Below are 17,161 nucleotides of genomic sequence, written 5' to 3'. Positions count from 1 at the left end.
GGGGGGATTTTGGAGGGAAAGAAGTTTCCAAGCAGGCTCTTTCCCGGTTATTTTTGTTAGACGCTTGGTGGTGGCAACAATAAAGTCCAAGGGCAAAAGGTAAAATAGTTGGTACCTTGGGGAAGTTTTAACCTAAGCTGGTAAAAATAAGCTTAGGGGGGTTTTCATGCAGGTCCCCACATCTGTACCCTAGAGTTCAGAGTGGGGAAGGAACCTTGACAGAGCCTAAACCAGGCAGGACTGGGACACTTCTAGCAAGTTTGTGCCCTGATAGCGCCCCTAGGGGCTGGGCTAGACAGCTGGGGCTGGGACCTGCAGCCCCCCCACCCCGGCCAGTCCCTGTCCAGGAAGCCCAGCCCAAAGGGCAAGGGAGCCCTGCCCACAGCTGCCCACTCCTGGGAGTCAGAGCTGAGGAAGACTCCTCCAGCCCATCCTCCACCATCACTCCCTCCCAGCAGGGCTGCCCTCTCCTGTCCCATCCCAGCAGTCGTCCCAGCCCGGCTATCGACCCCGTGCCACGACAGCTCCCATTGGCAGCAAGCCAGCTGCTCCCCACCCCCCCAGCTCTGTGGAGCAGCCTCTAATCCCCATTGCCTGCTCCCCCTCAGCACAGGGGAGAAGCCAAAAAGGGCCCAGTGTCCCCCCTGCCCATACCCCAGCTCTCCCAGGGTGCCCACCCCCACCTGCAGGGGCAGCAGGTCCCAGAGCCAGCTCCCTGGGGCATCAGGCCTCGAGACCAGGCACTGGGAGTCCAGGACTCGTTGCTGCCATTGAGCGCCACCCACACCCTCCCAGGGCAGCCCAGCTACCAGGGCACCCTGCTGGGGGCACGCAGGAGAGCCTGCCACAGGGCTGTGATTCCCCCGCGCCTCCTCCCAGAGCAGTGTGTGGCCCAGAGAACTGGGTTGTGCTCTCACCGTGCCCGGCACGAATGTCTCCCCTCCCCGGCTCTGAACAGGCCATCTATATATGGCACGCGTGTGCGTGTGCGTGCACAAAACACACACACACACACACACACCCCGCACTCCCAGGCTGAGCCAGAGCCCTACGGCCAGATCACCAGGGCAGCATTAATAGCAATCCGAGCACAGCTCGGCACGCCACAATCTCATCCGGCCCCTGCTGGCAGAGCCACACCAACAGCTGGGCCCCCAACCAGCCCACACTGGCAGGTTTTATAGTCTCCAGGCTACAGGAGCAGACCTCCCTCCCCCCAGATCACCCCTGGATTTAAGCAGGCTGGCAAGACCCTCCCCCCGCAGCCTCTGGGGCTTATCCAGCCCAGACAGCAGCTGCTCCCGGCAGAGCTGACCTGACTTCCCAGAGCCTCTGGCTAGTGCCACCTTGGGGCCCCCCAGTCAGGAGCCCTGCGCTCACAGCCCCAGTCTCACACACCAGGGATTGCCTACAAATAGCACCCCCCCCCCCTCCAGACAGCATTAACCCCACACAGGGCACCAGCCCCCTCTGCTTTTTACACCTGGACACCCTGCAACCTGGCCCAGCCTGAAGAGGGGAGGGGGCCCCCTCTCTGGGTTTGAAAGTCCCCCCCAGCACACACAACAGCCAGGGCCCCCAGGTCAGCACCAAGCCTGCAGATAGGGGGAGGGGGACGGGAGAGGCCTGAGGGTGGTTCAGGTGCCAGCCGGGATCCCAGCTCGTAAAGGCCCCACCCAACGCCAATGCACTTCCCAGGCCTGTGCCCAGTGCCTGCAGGCGGAGGCGGCAGCCAGGATGGGCAGAGAGTGGGGACAGACCTGCCCAATCCAGGGTGCCTGCTCCCTCCCCGGGGCTGCGCTCAGACCCTTCCCCCTAAGAAGCCTATTCCAGGGGCACCACAGCTCCCACTCCCTGCCCTGGCAGCATCTGCCCCTTCCAGCACATGGCCTGGGCTCCAAGCACCCTCCTATCCTCAGCCAGCCAAGGCCCCACTGGGCACCTCCCACAACCATGCACTGCCCTGGGTGTCCAGGCACCCGGAACCACAGGGCACCCCACAGCAGGGACTCTCTCTCCACACAATGCATAGGAAGGTCCCTGAACAGGACATACCCACACACAGGGAGACACGGGGCAGTCTGGAAGCTGCCTCCCCCGGCTGTTTGGAGGACCCTAGACAGACACCCCCTCCCCCCCCATTACGGCACTGGAACATGCACCCCTGAAGCAGTCACCAGAAGGTCCCCCCATCTGGCCCTTACCATCTTGATGGGTTTCTGGCGCAGGTCGGCCTCCTTGACAGCCTTATCCTGGTAGGTGGGGGCCAGGCCACGGCGCCCCAGCAGCGCCAGCAGGGCAGCATTGTCCTTGGGGGCAAGTGCAGCCACATCGTCGGGGGGCAGCACGTGGCGGCAGGCCCGGCAGTAAATGTCTGAGGAGAGCAACAGGCGCGTCACGGGCGGCTTGATGTGCTCCTGCTCGTACTGGTCCGTGTAGAAGGGATCGCGCAGCTCCTCCGGCACGTTCTCTGCAAGGAGAAGGGGGTGAGGAGCTGCTGGGGGGGGCCCCTTACTCACCCAGAATCCCCACAGATCTTCCATGGCTCCCATTCACCCAGAACACCTCGCTCACTATCCCCCAACAGCCTCTCACAGCTCCCCCATGCCCCAAACGGTCCACCCCATTCACAGCCCCCTGAATCCCCATGGCCTCCCATAGGCCAATTCCCATGGCCCCCTTTCCCTCCACAGCCCCACTCACCAAGCCCCCAAATTCCTCCCTTGTTACATTCCCCCCTATAGGGGACACTGGAGAAGGAGAAGGTTTTCCCCAACCGTCAGTGCTGGAGAAGGGGACCCCCAGCCCCTGTGGGGCCCAACAGCAGCAAGCCTGGCCCCCGCCCTGATTCCCAGCTCCCAGACAGGATCTGCCCCCCACGTGGCACCTGTACAGACATGTCTCAGGATATGAGAAGCAGGGGCCGACATGTCTTCCCATGGGCCATGGCCCCGCTGCCTCCCTCGCCCAGAGCTGCCAGGGCGTCAGGCAGAGGCGGATGGAGCCGACAGGGTTCCCAGGCATGGGGAGGGGCGGGCAGGTGCATTGGAGGGGGGGGGTCACTCCCAGGGACAGAATGGGCATAGCAGCCAGCATGAGACAGAGCACAGGGGGATGATCCCAACCCTTGCAGCCCCCCAGAGCACACCCACAGCCCAGTCAGCCCGTCCAGCAGCAAGGAGCCCCAGGACAACCTGGTTCTTTGGCTTCCCCTCAAACAGCAGCCAGGAGAGACGGCTGCAGACTGGCTGAGGTGGAACCCACTCCCCACCCTGCCAGAGTGGGCCCCAGCCCAACTGTGGGAGAGTCCCCACTAGCAGTGCAGTGGCCATGACACCACTGGGCTGTCCCAGTCATCACAAGGGGGGCTCCACCAAGACTGAGACAGGCTTACCTGGGACCCAGTGACAGGCAGCAAGCTCTCCCGGGGGGGCTGAGACTCACTGGCCCAACCTCCCACCCTGCTCCTGGGGGCATGGAGCAGGCAGTGCTCTGTACTGCTACCCCTCAGACATGAGTTCAACTCTGACACTTCCATGTGCTGTCATCTTGGATCTCACTATGACGGGCCATGAGAGAGCCAAGAGCTCCCAGCCACTGCAGATGACCAATTCCAGAGTCCTTGTGCCACCCCATCCCCAACAGCAGGGCTGAGCCAGCACCCCTAGCCCCTCCTAGCATAGTGCCCAGAGGGCAGGCAGAAGCAGCAGCCAGTCACCTTCCTAGGAGGCCCCACAGCTGCTAGGAACAACCCCTTTGCACCAGCCTGATCTGGGGCACTTTGGAGTGCCCCCCTTGCTGGCCATGGAACTGGTGCAATGCCCCCCCGCCACCCAATGCAGCACTCAGGGGTTAGTCTTTGCTCTGATGGCACATGCATTCCAGGTGCTCCTGCCTGGAACCCCTGCCCACTCTGCCATGGGCACCCCCAGTGCAGGCACAGCCTGGCTCCCCCACACCATGAGTCCCCCCCCCCCCCCAGCTGGGATGCCAGGTTGCTCACACACCTCCTGCAATGTAATCCTCAGGCAGGAGCCATTAAGGGGGGGAAGGGAAACCAGCCAGGCCGGCTGCTCCTGGCCCTGGGCCCAGCCTCAGAAGACTTGTTGGAGTCACCCCACAGCCCCACACTGGGAACTCGCAGGACAGATCCTGGAGAACTTCCCTGGGGGTGCAGTTCCCAGGGAGGCAGTATCCCTTCGGGGGCGGGAGGGCTGCTGGCTGGAGAGCAGCAGGGAAGGGGACTCACTCACTAACCCCAGGCTCACCAAGGTGCGGAGGGAATTCAGCCAGCCCAGATGCATTGGGATTAATGGAACCTGGGACATGGGTGCAGAGGTCACTGTGCCAGCCCCTTGCCACAGATGGCTGCTGGGGCAGGGGGATCACTGGGCACAGAGACACCAGGCCTATATTAGGGGGAAAGGGGCTGATCAATAACCCAGATAGCGCCACAGCTCCCACCAGCTTCAGCAGGTTGTTCTCAATAGGCCAGCCTGGGAGCCAGGACTCCTGGGTTCCATTGCCAACTCCGGGAGGGGAGCGGGATCTAATGGGTTACAGCAGGGGAGCTGGGAGCCCAGACTCCTGGGTTCTCCCTCTGGCTCTGCCCCACTCACTGACAATGACTCCGACATTTATGTCCAAGGTGACATAAGGGGGGCAGGGTGCACATACCCCTTACAGTCCCCTCGCCCTCCCACACAAAGAGGCAGGAAGAGACGGGCCCTCCTGATGCTGTTTTCTACGCAGAAAGGACATAAAACATGAGATTTGTGCACCAGCTCCCCCACCACCACGAGCATGCGCACCCAGGGGACAACGACATTCTTGAGCAGGGAGAGTGCCCCCCACCCCCAGGGAACAGGTGGGGCAGCCCACACAGCTGAGTCAGCATCACCTGATGGCAGAGTCCCTGCTGCACACGGGACTTGCAGCTCCAGCATGGAGACACCACGCCCCCCTGTGGCACCGTGCCCACCACACCTGCCTGCCCCTCCAGCGGCCGACGCTGGGAACAGCCAGATCCCAGGACGGGGTGGGGGTGAGTGTGGGTGCAGACACCCCAGCCCCCAAGGCATAGTTACGTAATCCCAGTTTAGCGCAACGGGGCTCAGCCCCGCTACACATCACGCCCCACAGCGGGATCTCTGCTCTGGATTAAAGGAGCTGTGTGCAGGAGTGAGGGGAGGAAGGAGCAGACTGGGATTAAGGGGCCCTGGTTGCGATAGCGGGGGGCTGCAGGGCTCAGACACTGCTTCCCAAGCAGCTCCTGATGTTTGAGATTCGCAGAGCCCGGCTCAGAGGGGCAGAGTGGGGAAGGTCCAAGGGCAGGGCAGCCTCAGGGGAGGGAGAACAGGCCTGTGACAGCCACAGCAACACGCCCTGGCACAGGGCCCCCGAGACCCCGCTGAGGCTGGGTGGAAAGGGAGAGCGAGCGGCAGGAATCGACACAAAGGGCCTGCGTGACAGAGCTGGGGGGCTAGAGTGCACAGCCCCACTCCTGCCCTTTGGGATGACTGGCTGGAGGTTCCCTATGCCGACCTCAGCGGGAACCCACTGGCTGCAGGGCTCCGATAACAGCCCCCAAAGAATCAGTGTGGAGCTGCCAACAGCAGCAGAGAAACAAGGGCCCAAACCCAGTAAGTCAGGACTCCTGGGAGCCCTGCCCCCGGGACCTTCCTCCACTCTCTGCCCTAAACAGCTGGGCAGCTGCCACATTCCACCTCAGAGGTGGCTGCCTCCCTGCACCGGGAGCTCCATGCTAGTGCTACCAGCCCCGGCGATGCAAGCCAGCAAGCTAATCCAGCCCCGTTGCCAGCTCCTGAGCCGCTTATCTGGGCAAGGCTGTGAGGAGAACAGGGCAGCGCTGGGTCGGGGCCAGACCTCCCCCCCCCCGGGGGAGCCCGGCTTTATCTTGGATAAGCACAGCTGGGAGACAGCCCCTCCCCCAGCCTGTCAGGCATGCAGATGGGAGCCACGCACATTCAGCTGCCCAGAGGTGGGAGCCAGGGGCACACCCCACACAGAGCACCCCAAACACCCGCTCTCTGCTGTGAGAGCAGGGGGTGGGCAGAACTGCTCTGAGCACCAAGAGGGAATCCCAGGGGAGGGGAGCGGGGAGGTGAAGGGAACAGTCTCCAAGGCCCCAGCATCTCAAGCACCAACCCAGGGCACACTAGCCTCATCTGCAGAGTCCCCAGGCTGGGCCAGGCTGCAGTGGGGGCTGGGACCAGGGCACGGTGCCACCCAGCCTCCTGGAGACCATGAGGCAGGGACACAGCCCCCAGCATATGCCCGGAGCTGGGCCCAGCCCCTGAGGCTGGATGTCAGGGATCCCTGCAGAGCCCCCACTGGGCTCCCACAGCTGGAGGAGGCGGATAGGCTCCAAGGCCAGAAGGGACCACTGTGATCATCCAGTCCAACCTCCCGGATAGCCCAGGCCCCAGGACCACCCGGTTCATGCCCCTGAGGGCGGAAAGAGAAAGTGCTATCCTTGCTGTAACAGCCGGCCAGCGACAGAGAATCCCCACGCTCTGGGGGATCTGGTCCCTCCCTGGTAAAAACATGCACCTTATTCCTAGGCTGAACTTGTCCCGCTTCAGCCTGGCTCGGGGGGGGGGGGGGGGCTTTTTCTGCTAGATGGACGAGCCCCTCAGCCAATAGCTGTTCCCCATTTAGGAACTCAGACTGGGATCAAGTCACCCCTTAACCTTCTCGTTGTTTAACTAGATTGAACTCCTAGTCTACCACCCCTGGGCACCCCCCTGAGACTCCCCTAACATGGGGCAGGAAGCGCTGGCACAAGCAGACACCCACAGGCCTCTCTTCCCCCAACCTGGCTCACCCCTAGCTGCCAAAGCACTGGGACCTGCAGCCACCACTGCAGCATATCTACATCACCAAATAAGAGCCCACGGCGTGCACGCCACCAGGCGGAGCTGCACAGGACACGAAGGCCCCTGCACGCACCCTCCCAGCAACTCGGGGCCAGCCCCTGGCCACGTCCTGGAGATGGCAGCCCGGTGTTCCTGCTCCGGAGATGCCAATGCCTCGCATGTAGCCAGGCCCAGAGAAAGGCCCTGATCCTGGGGCTGTGAGCATCGCTGCGAAGGGGTCTTCCTGACCTACATGCTGCCCCCATCTCCACAGCCAGGCCCCAGGGAAGGGTGCAGACTGTACTGCATCCCATGCCCAGCTGCTGGCCTGGTCACTCATAGGGCATGCCAGTGGCAGGGAGGCCCACACAGCACCTGCACCCAGGACATGCCACCAGCTTCACGGTGGGAAGGCTTGTGCTCCCATCCAATCAGCCAATGGGAATGCTGTTGTGTGACTTTCCCGACCAATCAGGCAAGGCACAGACAGGCGTGGCTAAAAACGTGGTATCTAGTGGAATGGGCATGCCCCAGCCTGGAAAGCAGCAGCCTCCCACAGGACCCCAGAAGCCCCTTCCATTCCCCCCAGCACCCAAGAGGCCCCTATTTCCCCACCCCATCATGCCAGTCCTCGGGTGGGGAAATAGGGATAATGGTAACCGACTGGGAGACAAGCACAGAGGGGGTGTTTAGATACATGCCCAACTCCCAGCCCCCAACTAACCCACAAGGCGATGCCCTGCCCCCACCATACCAGCCAAAACGTCTCCCAGCACAGCTTCCCCATGAGATGCCAGCTTCTCTACCCCACAGGGACTTCCTCTGTTCCCTTCCCCGCTCCCTCCAGCAACAAGAGATCCATCACCCGAACTGCAGCAGCTAAAGTGCTCTCCCACCGCAATAGGGTGGAGAATGGGGGTATTGGACATCTCCCCCACCCCACAAGGGACCCATCCCCAGGGAGCAACATGGAGGCCTTTCTCAACAGCAGGGGGTGTGACCAGCAGAGCCCAAATCCCCCCAAAGCCAAACCCAGGCAGAGGGGTGGTCACCACCACCCCACTCCTGCCAGGGAGAAAATCAGGCCCCTCCCCTCAGGGACCCCCAAACCAGCCACCTACATTTGACAGAGAGCAGGCAAGGGGACAAGGGAGAGGAAATTCCCCATAAACCAAGTCTCCTCCCCCATGTACTCGGGATTCTCGTCCCTTCCCCGCCCCACACACTTCAGACTACAGCTCATTTCTCCCCACATAATCCGGATTGCCCAGCATCCCTCTTCCTCCTTCCACCTTGTGATCGGGGTTCTCCTGGCCCATACTTACCTCCACTCCACATAATCCAACCCCCTCTGCTCTCCCTACCTCCTATATCCTGGGCTTCCCCTGCCCAGGCCCCTGGAGCTTTCCTAACCTGTCTCAGTACCTGCCCCGCCCCCAACCCCTATAATCCAGAACACAGCCCCCCCGATCCCTTTGCCTCCACCTGCCCACCCCCAGCCCCATATAATCCAGATCCCCCTCTTCTTCCCAGGTGTGCGTGCTTGTTGGGGCGCGCACACACACCCCGGTGTAACCTGCCCTCCCTCTCTAGCACTCCCTCCGGCCCCCCAGCACTCAGGAGGCAGGTGCAGGTGCCCAGGGAGCCATGGCACAAGACTTTGGGGGCCTGCACGGGTGCACATGATGTGAGACACCCAGTCGCTTGGCAGGAGCCAGGCTTGAAACCCAGCTCCAAGGCAGGGGCACGGCCCCCGGAGACAACAGGCCCCAACAAGCCGTGCCACCTGATGGTTCGGGGCCAGGTGCAGCAGGGCCTGCTGGGGCCTGTAGTCCATGCAGCACATGAGCGTCTGGAATTATGTTAGCTGGGGTAAGATGGGGCACATCCCTCCTGAATCCAGTGCATCAGGGCATCAGCTGAGCCTTAGTGAGGGGATCAGGAAGGAAATCTCCCAAGCTGGGATGGGCTCGCACAGTCCAGACATGGGTCTGGGGGAGAAGGCACCCCCTGCCCCCACCCCACAGCAGGACCTGCTCAGAGCTGGGAGCCCAGGCTGCAGGGACTAGCATGCTGTGCTAGGAGTAGGGGCAGCAGCTGGGCACCGAGAACTGGAGATGGCTCCAGCAAATAGGAGGTGTGGGCAACCGGAGGCAGAGGACACGGTGGCTGTGGAGGCCCAGGGGTTAAGGCAGCGCCAGGACTAGTTGAGAGCGGTGGCACATAGCTGACCAGCCAGGATTAGAGAAAAATATAGGTAGACTGGCTCTCCCTTCCCCTACCCACCCACAGCGAGGTCACTGCCAAGGGGCCGGCACCCTGTTACCCTCGAGACCCCGACTCCTGAGAGCTGGCAGCCTGGGGCAGGGCTGACAGGGCCTGTCTACACTAGGCAAGGAGAAGCTGCAACAAGCCACTCCCTGCAGTGCCTGCACATCTGCCCCCAGTGGGGTCCCACGCCAGCTCCAAATATGGGGATCGCCCATCCCTAATGGGGCGAGACAGTCCAACTCCTGGCCCCAGGCTAAATGACTCTTGTACAGCCTTTGTCCCGGATTCCCTGTGGAGTCGCTCTGCACCTGCCTGATGCTCGGGGGCAGCACCAGTCTCTTCCTGGTGGGGTGGAGGGCCTGAGGTGGGTTTTTGCCCCCCATTGCCATGCAGCCCCACCCCCTGCTTCTCCTCGTCCCCCCGGAGGTCCCATTGTTGGCCAGGCCAGAAGCCAGAGCTGGGCAGTAACAAGAGCCGCTCTCAGAGTCTGGGCCACTGTGGGGAGTGCCAGACCCTGCAACTGCCCTGGAGGAGGTGGGGAAGGACATGGGCCCACAGCCTACCTGGTAGAGAAGGGCAGCGCCTCCCATTGGGGAAGTACCCTGAAGCCCTGCTCCTCACCGGAGATCCGGGATCCCAGAATGCACTGTTGCTGCCATTGCCAGGGCACCGGGACATCACAAGGGAATGAAGGACCATTGGGATCTCCTGTACAGCACAGGCCAGAGACCTGCCCCAAGCTAATTCCTAGAGCAGAGGTTTTAGAAAAACCTCATCTTCATCTAAAAATAGTCAGTGAAGGAGAATCCACCACAACCCTCGGTAAACTGTGCCAACAGATAGTAACTCCCGCCATTAAAAACGTACACCTTACCTCCACTCTCAACATGTCTAGCTTCACCTTCCACTCTTTGGATAGGGTTAGACCTTTGTCTGCTAGGCTGAAGAGCCCAGTATTAAATAGTTTTGCCCATGTACGTACTTGTAGACTCACCAAATCACCCCTTAACCTTCTCTTTGTTAAGCTGAATGTAGTGATAGACTCAGAGCTCAGTCTAAGTCAGCTTTCTAATCCTTTAATCATTCTCATGGCTCTTCTCTGACCCCTCTCCAATTTACCGACATCCTTTGTGATGTATGGGGCACCAGAGCTGGACACAGGATTCCAGCAGCAGTTACACCAGTGCCAAACAAAGGTAAAAATCTCTCAGCTCCTACTTGAGATTCCCGTTTATGCATCTCAGGATCGCATTAGCCTTTTTGGCCACAGCATCACACTGGGGGCTTATGTTCAGCAGATGATCCACCATGATCCCCAGTCACTGCTTCCCAGGACAGAGCCCCCATCCTGTAAGTCTGGCCTACGCTCTTTGTCCCTAGATGCCTACGTTCACATTTAACCAGATTAAAAGGCAGATTGTTTGCATGCGCCCAGTTTACCAAGCGATCCAGATGGCTCTGAATCAGTGACCGGTCTTCATTGAGGAGGAGCAGCTGCCCCGGGGTGAGGGAGTCAGGGGCTACCTCTCCCACACCACAGCCCTTCTCCAGGTTAGGAAAGGCAGAGACAGCAAAGGCTCAGCAGACCCCAGCCATGCTGGGATAGCCACAGGGGCGGTGGGAGCTTTCCCCCACTGGCCTCTGTCCCTTTGCACTGAGAAGATACTCAGAAGCCCGTTCCCATCCCCAAAGGAGCCAAACAATGTGAGGGAAGGGGATGTGGGTTACAGAGATACCCACCTCCATTGGGGGCTCACGCCACAGTCTCCCTGCGCCCCACCCCCCATCACCCACCTCCCTCCAGCAGATGCAAGAGCCTCCCCCAGCACAGCTCTCTAGAGAGACTCAGCGGGAACGCCCCTAGAAACAGTGCCGGGGGGAGGGGGAGGGTACAACAGGCATCAGGGGATGCAGCTGGGGTCAGTGCGATCGGGGTGGACTGGCTCTGGGGTGGGACCTGAGCACATACCCAGGCACCTCGCCCTGGCAATCCCAGCCTGCCCAGATCATAGCTGAGACCGGCTTGCTTCCCTTCCCAGCCTTCCCACTGCAGCACTTCAGCAGCCAGGAGTCCCCGCCCCTGCCTGAATCACCAGGTTTGAACATGGCGTTGGAGCAGCTGGGCCAGGATCCTGTCAGGACTCGTCTGGTGCTCGTGCCGCTGCCTGTGTTGACACCAACGTGCCAACGAACTGGCGTTCCAGGCCCGGTCCCCACAGGCCTCGCTGGGCTACCACAGGTCGCACCCCTGCCCCAACAGGGTCGTTCTGGGATGGAGACAGGGTCCTGCAATGCCTGTGACACCTCTGAACAGCCGCCTGGCTGCGGCGGGAGAGTTTGCAGGTGCTGATGAGAATCTCTGTAGTTCCAAAAGGCAGGAACCCTTGTAGGGGCTACCGCTGGAGCCTTGGCCCATTGAGCCAAGCTTAATTGAAAGAGTGGTGAGCAATTTTGGCCTTCGGGGCACAGTGGGGTGTAGTGGCTCCAGCTCCACACTGGGAGTCAGGATTGCAGGGTTCAATTCCCAGCTCTGCTACTGACCTGCTGTGCAGCTGCACTCTGTGCCTCAGTTTCCCCACCACACTTTACTTACTGGGAGCTCTTTGGGGCACAGACTGTCTCTTATTAGGGATCCATGCAGTCCTGGGCCCAATGGAGCCCCTTAATCTCAGCTGGGGGAGCCCATGCAGTAGCCAGCACAACAGCTCTCCCCACCCCCCGAAGGCAGAACCTGCAGGCACTCCTGTCAGACACCAACAGCAGCTACCAGGGCCTTGCGTACCCACCACCCAGCTCCACTGGGTCTGTAGCGCTGATGGGACCTGACTCAGTCCACAGCCAGCCCAAAACCCAACCGGGCCTCAGCGCTGGAATGCAAACATTTGTGTTTCCAGCTCAGGTCGGCAGGGTTGCCGGCAGGTGTCGGCATTGCCAGGGCTGAAGATAAGTATGCTTTCCCAGCAGGGCCCTAGACTCTGAACCTGACGCTGCCCCACCAGGGCCACCCTGGCCTGGGTCCAAAGCAGATGACGCAGCCTCCCTGCTTGGGCTGTTTATGTGTGACACAGAAGGGCAGGGACAGGGGGAACCTGTTCTCAGCTGGGCCCCCTCCCTTGCTCCACATACAGCACCAGGCTGGTGAACTCTGCACCCTGCCCTGACCCTGCTGTCATCAACTCCATCCTGTCCCACACCCTGTAACACCCAGCTGGGCAGGACCTGCCTTCACTTCCTCTGAAGTGCCAAGCCTCACCCCAGAGCCAGCTGCATTCTAGCAGCCAGTGAGTAACTCCCACACAGAGCAGGCCACAGGCCGCTAGCTCTTTGTTCTCCCATGGCCTTGGCAGCGCTCACCCCGACAGAGTGCCAGCCCCTAGTCCAGAAGCATTCGCCTGGGCTGCAGCTCTGCCTTCAAGCCCTCCCACATTACTTCCAGGTCAGCAGTATCAGCTTAACGTCCCCCCTCCCCCCAGGCTGGCTGCTTAGTAAGTGGGGCTTCCCTCTCTCATCACCATGTGCCTGCGACACAGGGCTCTTAGCACCCACCCCAATGGGGATGCACTGCCCCCTCCCAGCTCCTTCTGCCACCCCTCCCATTCCCAGCCACACAACACTAGAAGGGAAAAGGAATTTCCCCACCAGCCAGCGTGTGGAGGAGGTTTGGGGGGGGGGGGCCCACCCCATCCCCAGCCTGTGTGAAAGAGAGCTGCTCCCAGCCAGACATCTGGGGCAGATCAGAGGCCAGGCAGAGGCAGGAGAGCCCCACAGCTGGCTGGGAGCCAGGGATGTCAGGAGTTCAGGGGAATGGGGTAGAAGACACGGTTCTGGGGGGCTGAAGGAACAGAGAGCCCTGAATGGGAAGGTTCGCTTGCCCCTCACTACCATCACCCAAAGTTGATCCCCGGGCCTCCTGGAACATCAGGTCAGACGGAGCTTGGTGCAGGACCCCACAGAGACAGGGGGAAGGGGGGGAAGACCCTATTGGCCAACTGATCCCAGTCCCATGCTGCCCTGCCAAAGGGGCCCAGGGGGAGGGGGTGGTGTTGGGTAAGGGCAGTGGAAGCCCACACACCCTGGATCTAGGAGCCAGCACATGAGGCCTAACCCCACTGATGAGATGGGACAATTTGGGCTCCACGTGAAGCTCCCACCCAGAGGGGACCCCTCCTCATCTCAGATTCAGTCTCTGGGCCCCCAGGCAATGTCTGCAGTCACTCCTCACTCAGAGAGTCTGGCCAGCCAGGCTTCTTGAGCTGCATTCCCAGGGCAGGTGCCAGCACTAGCCAGGTGCCCTGGGCACAGGGACACACCCTGGAAGGCTGGCAAGCCAGCTGTCTCCCCATGAGGTCACATCAGTAGCTAGGGCAGGCCAGCAGAAGCCCCATTGCTGGAGGCAGCACCCCAGAGCAGTGCAGACAATTCCCTCCCCCAGTTGGGCTTTTCCAGCTCCAGCGTCATCATAGAGAGATAAAGGTTTGACAGTGACACCTGCCAAGGCCACTGGACACAGCCAGTATCACAGCCTGGCAGGGCGGGGCACAGCACCAGCCAGCCGCCCACGGCCCTGGGCACGCAGCAGCAGCAAGCAGAGGGTTAAAGCAGCGCCATGCACACGTCACCACGGCTCCCACCACCCAGGGCCTGCTACTGCAACAAAAGGGCCTCGGCACTCTGGGAGACAATACAGAGCAGCCCAAGGGCTGGAGAGTAAGGCGCTGGGGGTGTCAGGCACAGCAGCCCCCTCTGCCCATCCAAGATAAGACACAAATAGAGGAACAAACACGGCCTTCAGTCAAAACCCTTTGCCGGCCAGGTCCTTTCCGCCCTGCCACCGCCAGGAGAGACACCTGCCCACCCAGGGCCTCAGGGAAAGCCAGCCAGGGAGAGAAAAATACATGGAGATTAAATCCCAGCCCTTCTGTATCCCCCCACTCCACACTCTCCAATCACAGAGCAGGCCTGGGGACAGATTGCAGACAGGGCTGGGGGGGATAGACCAGCACACACAACCCCCTCACACCCACTCCCCATCTTCCTGAATATTCAGACAGCCCTTTCATATGTCGCAGCTGCTGGGAGGGAGGGTCTGCACTGCAGGTGACAGACCCACACTTGCCACTGCCCCCCCACACACACACACACCACGCAGCCCTATCCCTGGTGCAGCACAACCCACCAGGGCCAGAGAAAGCCCCTCTGGGCACTGAGATGGAGGGCAAAAACTCTAGCCTATTGTTCGGGCTGGGCGTTTACAGAGCCAGCCAGATGCCAGGCCATACAGCAGGAGCTCCCGGAAACAAGGGCCCTGCTAGGAAGAGGCATGTCAGGGTTATGGCACAGGGGAGGGACCCCTCTTTGCCCCCAGCTCTGAGCAGGCAGGTGAGTGGAGCTGGGGGACTCCCTCCCTTCCCCCTCCCTCCAGAAAAAAAGAGACCCCATCAACCCCACTGCAGCAGCTAAGTGCTCTCCCACCGCAATAAGGTGTGGAATGGGGGTACTGGATATCTCCCCCACCCCACAAGGGACCCATCCCCAGGGAGCAGCATAGAGGCCTTTGTCAACAGCAGGGGGGTGTGACCAGCAGAGCCCAAAATCCCCCCAAAGCCAAACCCAGGCAGAGGGGTGGTCACCACCACCCCACTCCTGCCAGGGAGAAAATCAGGCCCCTCCCCTCAGGGACCCCCAAACCAGCCACCTACATTTGACAGAGAGCAGGCAAGGGGACAAGGAAGAGGAAATTCCCCACAAACCAAGTCTCCTCCCCATGTACTCTGGATCCTCGTCCCTTCCCCCCCCCCCCTTCAGACTACAGCTCATCTCTCCCCCCATAATCCGGATTGCCCAGACTCCCTCTTCCTCCTTCCACCCTGTGATCAGGGATCTCCTGGCCCACACCTACCTCCACATAATCCAACCCTCTCTTCTCTCCCTACCCCTTATATCCTGGGCTTCCCCCTCCCGGGCCTTTGGAGTTTTCCAAACCTTCCTCAGTACCTGCCCCCGCAACCCCTATAATCCAGGAACACCCCCCCCCCGATCCCTGCCTCCGTCTACCCCCCAGCCCCGTATAATCCAGATCCCCCTCTTCTTCCCAGGTGCACCCCCCCCCCATGTAGCTGCCCTCCCTCTCCAACACTCCGGCCCCCCAGCACGTACCCCCCCCAGCCAGATCCCCAGGCCCTTCTAGCTCCACCTCCCCCCCCCCCCGCCCGGTATAATCCCGATCCCCCTGTCCACGCCCCTCCCCGCCTCCTCGCGGCGCCTGCCGTCTCCCCTGCCCCCCAGCCGGCCCGCGGTACCTGCGCCCCCGTAGCCCTTGGCCAGCGCCCAGGCCAGGCTGGCGGCGCTGCGCGCCCGGGGGAAGTCATACTGATCCAGGGGCTTGATCTCGGGCACCAGGAAGCTTTTCCTCATCGCCGCGGCGGCCGCGGGGGCGGCGGCCACCATGGCCCGGCCCGGCCCGGCGGCTCAGCAGCCCCGCTCCATGGGGAAGGGGGCCGGCGCCCCGCCCGCGGCTGGTGCTGCCCAAGCGGCCGGCGGCGAACGCATCCCCAGCGCGTCTCCGTCTCCGTCTCCTCCTCCCCCAGCCCCGGCCGCGGCGGCTCCCAGGTGGCGAGCGCAGCGCCCGCCCCCCATGTGATCGCGGCGGCCGTCACTCAGCGCAGGGGGCGGGGCTCGCGGCCAGGTACTTGCCCTGGGCGGGGTGGGGGCAGCAGCGAGGGGGGCTCGCTCGGCGGAGCGTCGTCCCGCCCGTGCAGCCGCCCCGCGCTTGCCGCCCGCATCTGCCCGCACGGGGGCGAAAGGCTGGGAGCCAGCCGGGGGACTCTGCAGCCTCATCCCCCCCCCCCCCCGCTCAGCAATGGGGCTCTGCAGACCCATCTGCTCCTCCCCCCCAGCAATGGGGCTCTGCAGGCTCATTCCCCCCCCCCGCCCAGCAATGGGGCTCTGCAGACCCATCTGCTCCTCCCCCCCAGCAATGGGGCTCTGCAGACCCATCTGCCCCCCCAGCAATGGGGCTCTGCAGGCTCATTCCCCCCCCCGCCCAGCAATGGGGCTCTGCAGACCCATCTGCTCCTCCCCACCGCAATGGGGCTCTGCAGACCCATCTGCCCCCCCCCCAGCAATGGGGCTCTGCAGACCCATCTGCCCCCCCCCCAGCAATGGGGCTCTGCAGACCCATCTGCCCCCCCCCAGCAATGGGGCTCTGCAGACCCATCTGCCCCCCCCAGCAATGGGGCTCTGCAGGCTCATTCCCCCCCCCGCCCAGCAATGGGGCTCTGCAGACCCATCTGCCCCCCCCAGCAATGGGGCTCTGCAGACCCATCTGCCCCCCCCCAGCAATGGGGCTCTGCAGGCTCATTCCCCCCCCCCGCCCAGCAATGGGGCTCTGCAGACCCATCTGCCCCCCCCAGCAATGGGGCTCTGCAGGCTCATTCCCCCCCCCCCCCGCCCAGCAATGGGGCTCTACAGACCCATCCGCCCGGCAATGGGGGGCTCTGCAGACCCATCCACCCAGCTCCCCCGCACATACAGGGAGACGGATGCCCCCGCCCCCCATTGCTGCTGTCTGGGCCGCGCATGTTGGGAGGAAAAAAGCCACATCGCTCTGCGGGGAAGAGACACAAAGGGGCTGCGGGCGGGGAACAGCTCCAAGGCGCTGCGGCCTCGGGCTGGGCCCTAGTCTCAGGGTGTGTGAGAGAGATCCCCTTCCCCCCCCCCCCCGGTGTGTGTGTGCGAGAGAGAGAGAGAGATCCCCCCTCCGTGTGTGTTTTTCCGTGTCTGTGTGTGTGTGAGAGAGAGATCCCCCTAAGCTCCCCCCATGTGTGTGTGTGTGTGAGAGAGAGAGATCCCCCCCGTGTGTGTGTGCGAGAGAGCGATCCCCCTACGCTCCCCCCTTGTCTCTGTGTGTGTGTGCGAGAGAGAGAGAGAGATCCCCCCCCCGTGTGTGTTTTTCCGTGTCTGTGTGTGTGAGAGAGAGAGATCCCCCTAAGCTCCCCCCATGTGTGTGTGTG

The 17,161-nt window shown here is 62.2% G+C and overlaps 1 protein-coding gene across 4 annotated transcripts in view; it reads right to left on the bottom strand.

The window, feature by feature from the left end:
- Positions 1-15,789, bottom strand: part of CAMSAP3 (calmodulin regulated spectrin associated protein family member 3) — a 36,284-nt gene extending 20,495 nt beyond the window's left edge. For 3 of the 4 annotated variants that reach the window (XM_084610488.1, XM_084610490.1, XM_084610489.1), the window contains exons 1-2: positions 15,449-15,789; positions 2,205-2,470 (exon numbers count right to left, since the gene is read on the bottom strand). In XM_084610488.1, the coding sequence (XP_084466614.1) occupies positions 2,205-2,470; positions 15,449-15,596 (414 nt within the window). In that variant the 5' untranslated portion in view covers positions 15,597-15,789. The remainder of the gene's footprint in view (positions 1-2,204; positions 2,471-15,448) is intronic. The other variant, XM_084610491.1, reaches the window with a different exon arrangement.
- Positions 15,790-17,161: the final 1,372 nt, after the last annotated feature.

This window comes from Lepidochelys olivacea (assembly GCF_965140295.1).
Source record: "Lepidochelys olivacea isolate rLepOli2 genome assembly, chromosome: 20".
Classification (NCBI taxonomy): Eukaryota; Metazoa; Chordata; order Testudines; family Cheloniidae; genus Lepidochelys; species Lepidochelys olivacea.
This window is presented reverse-complemented; position numbering and strand designations above follow the sequence as displayed.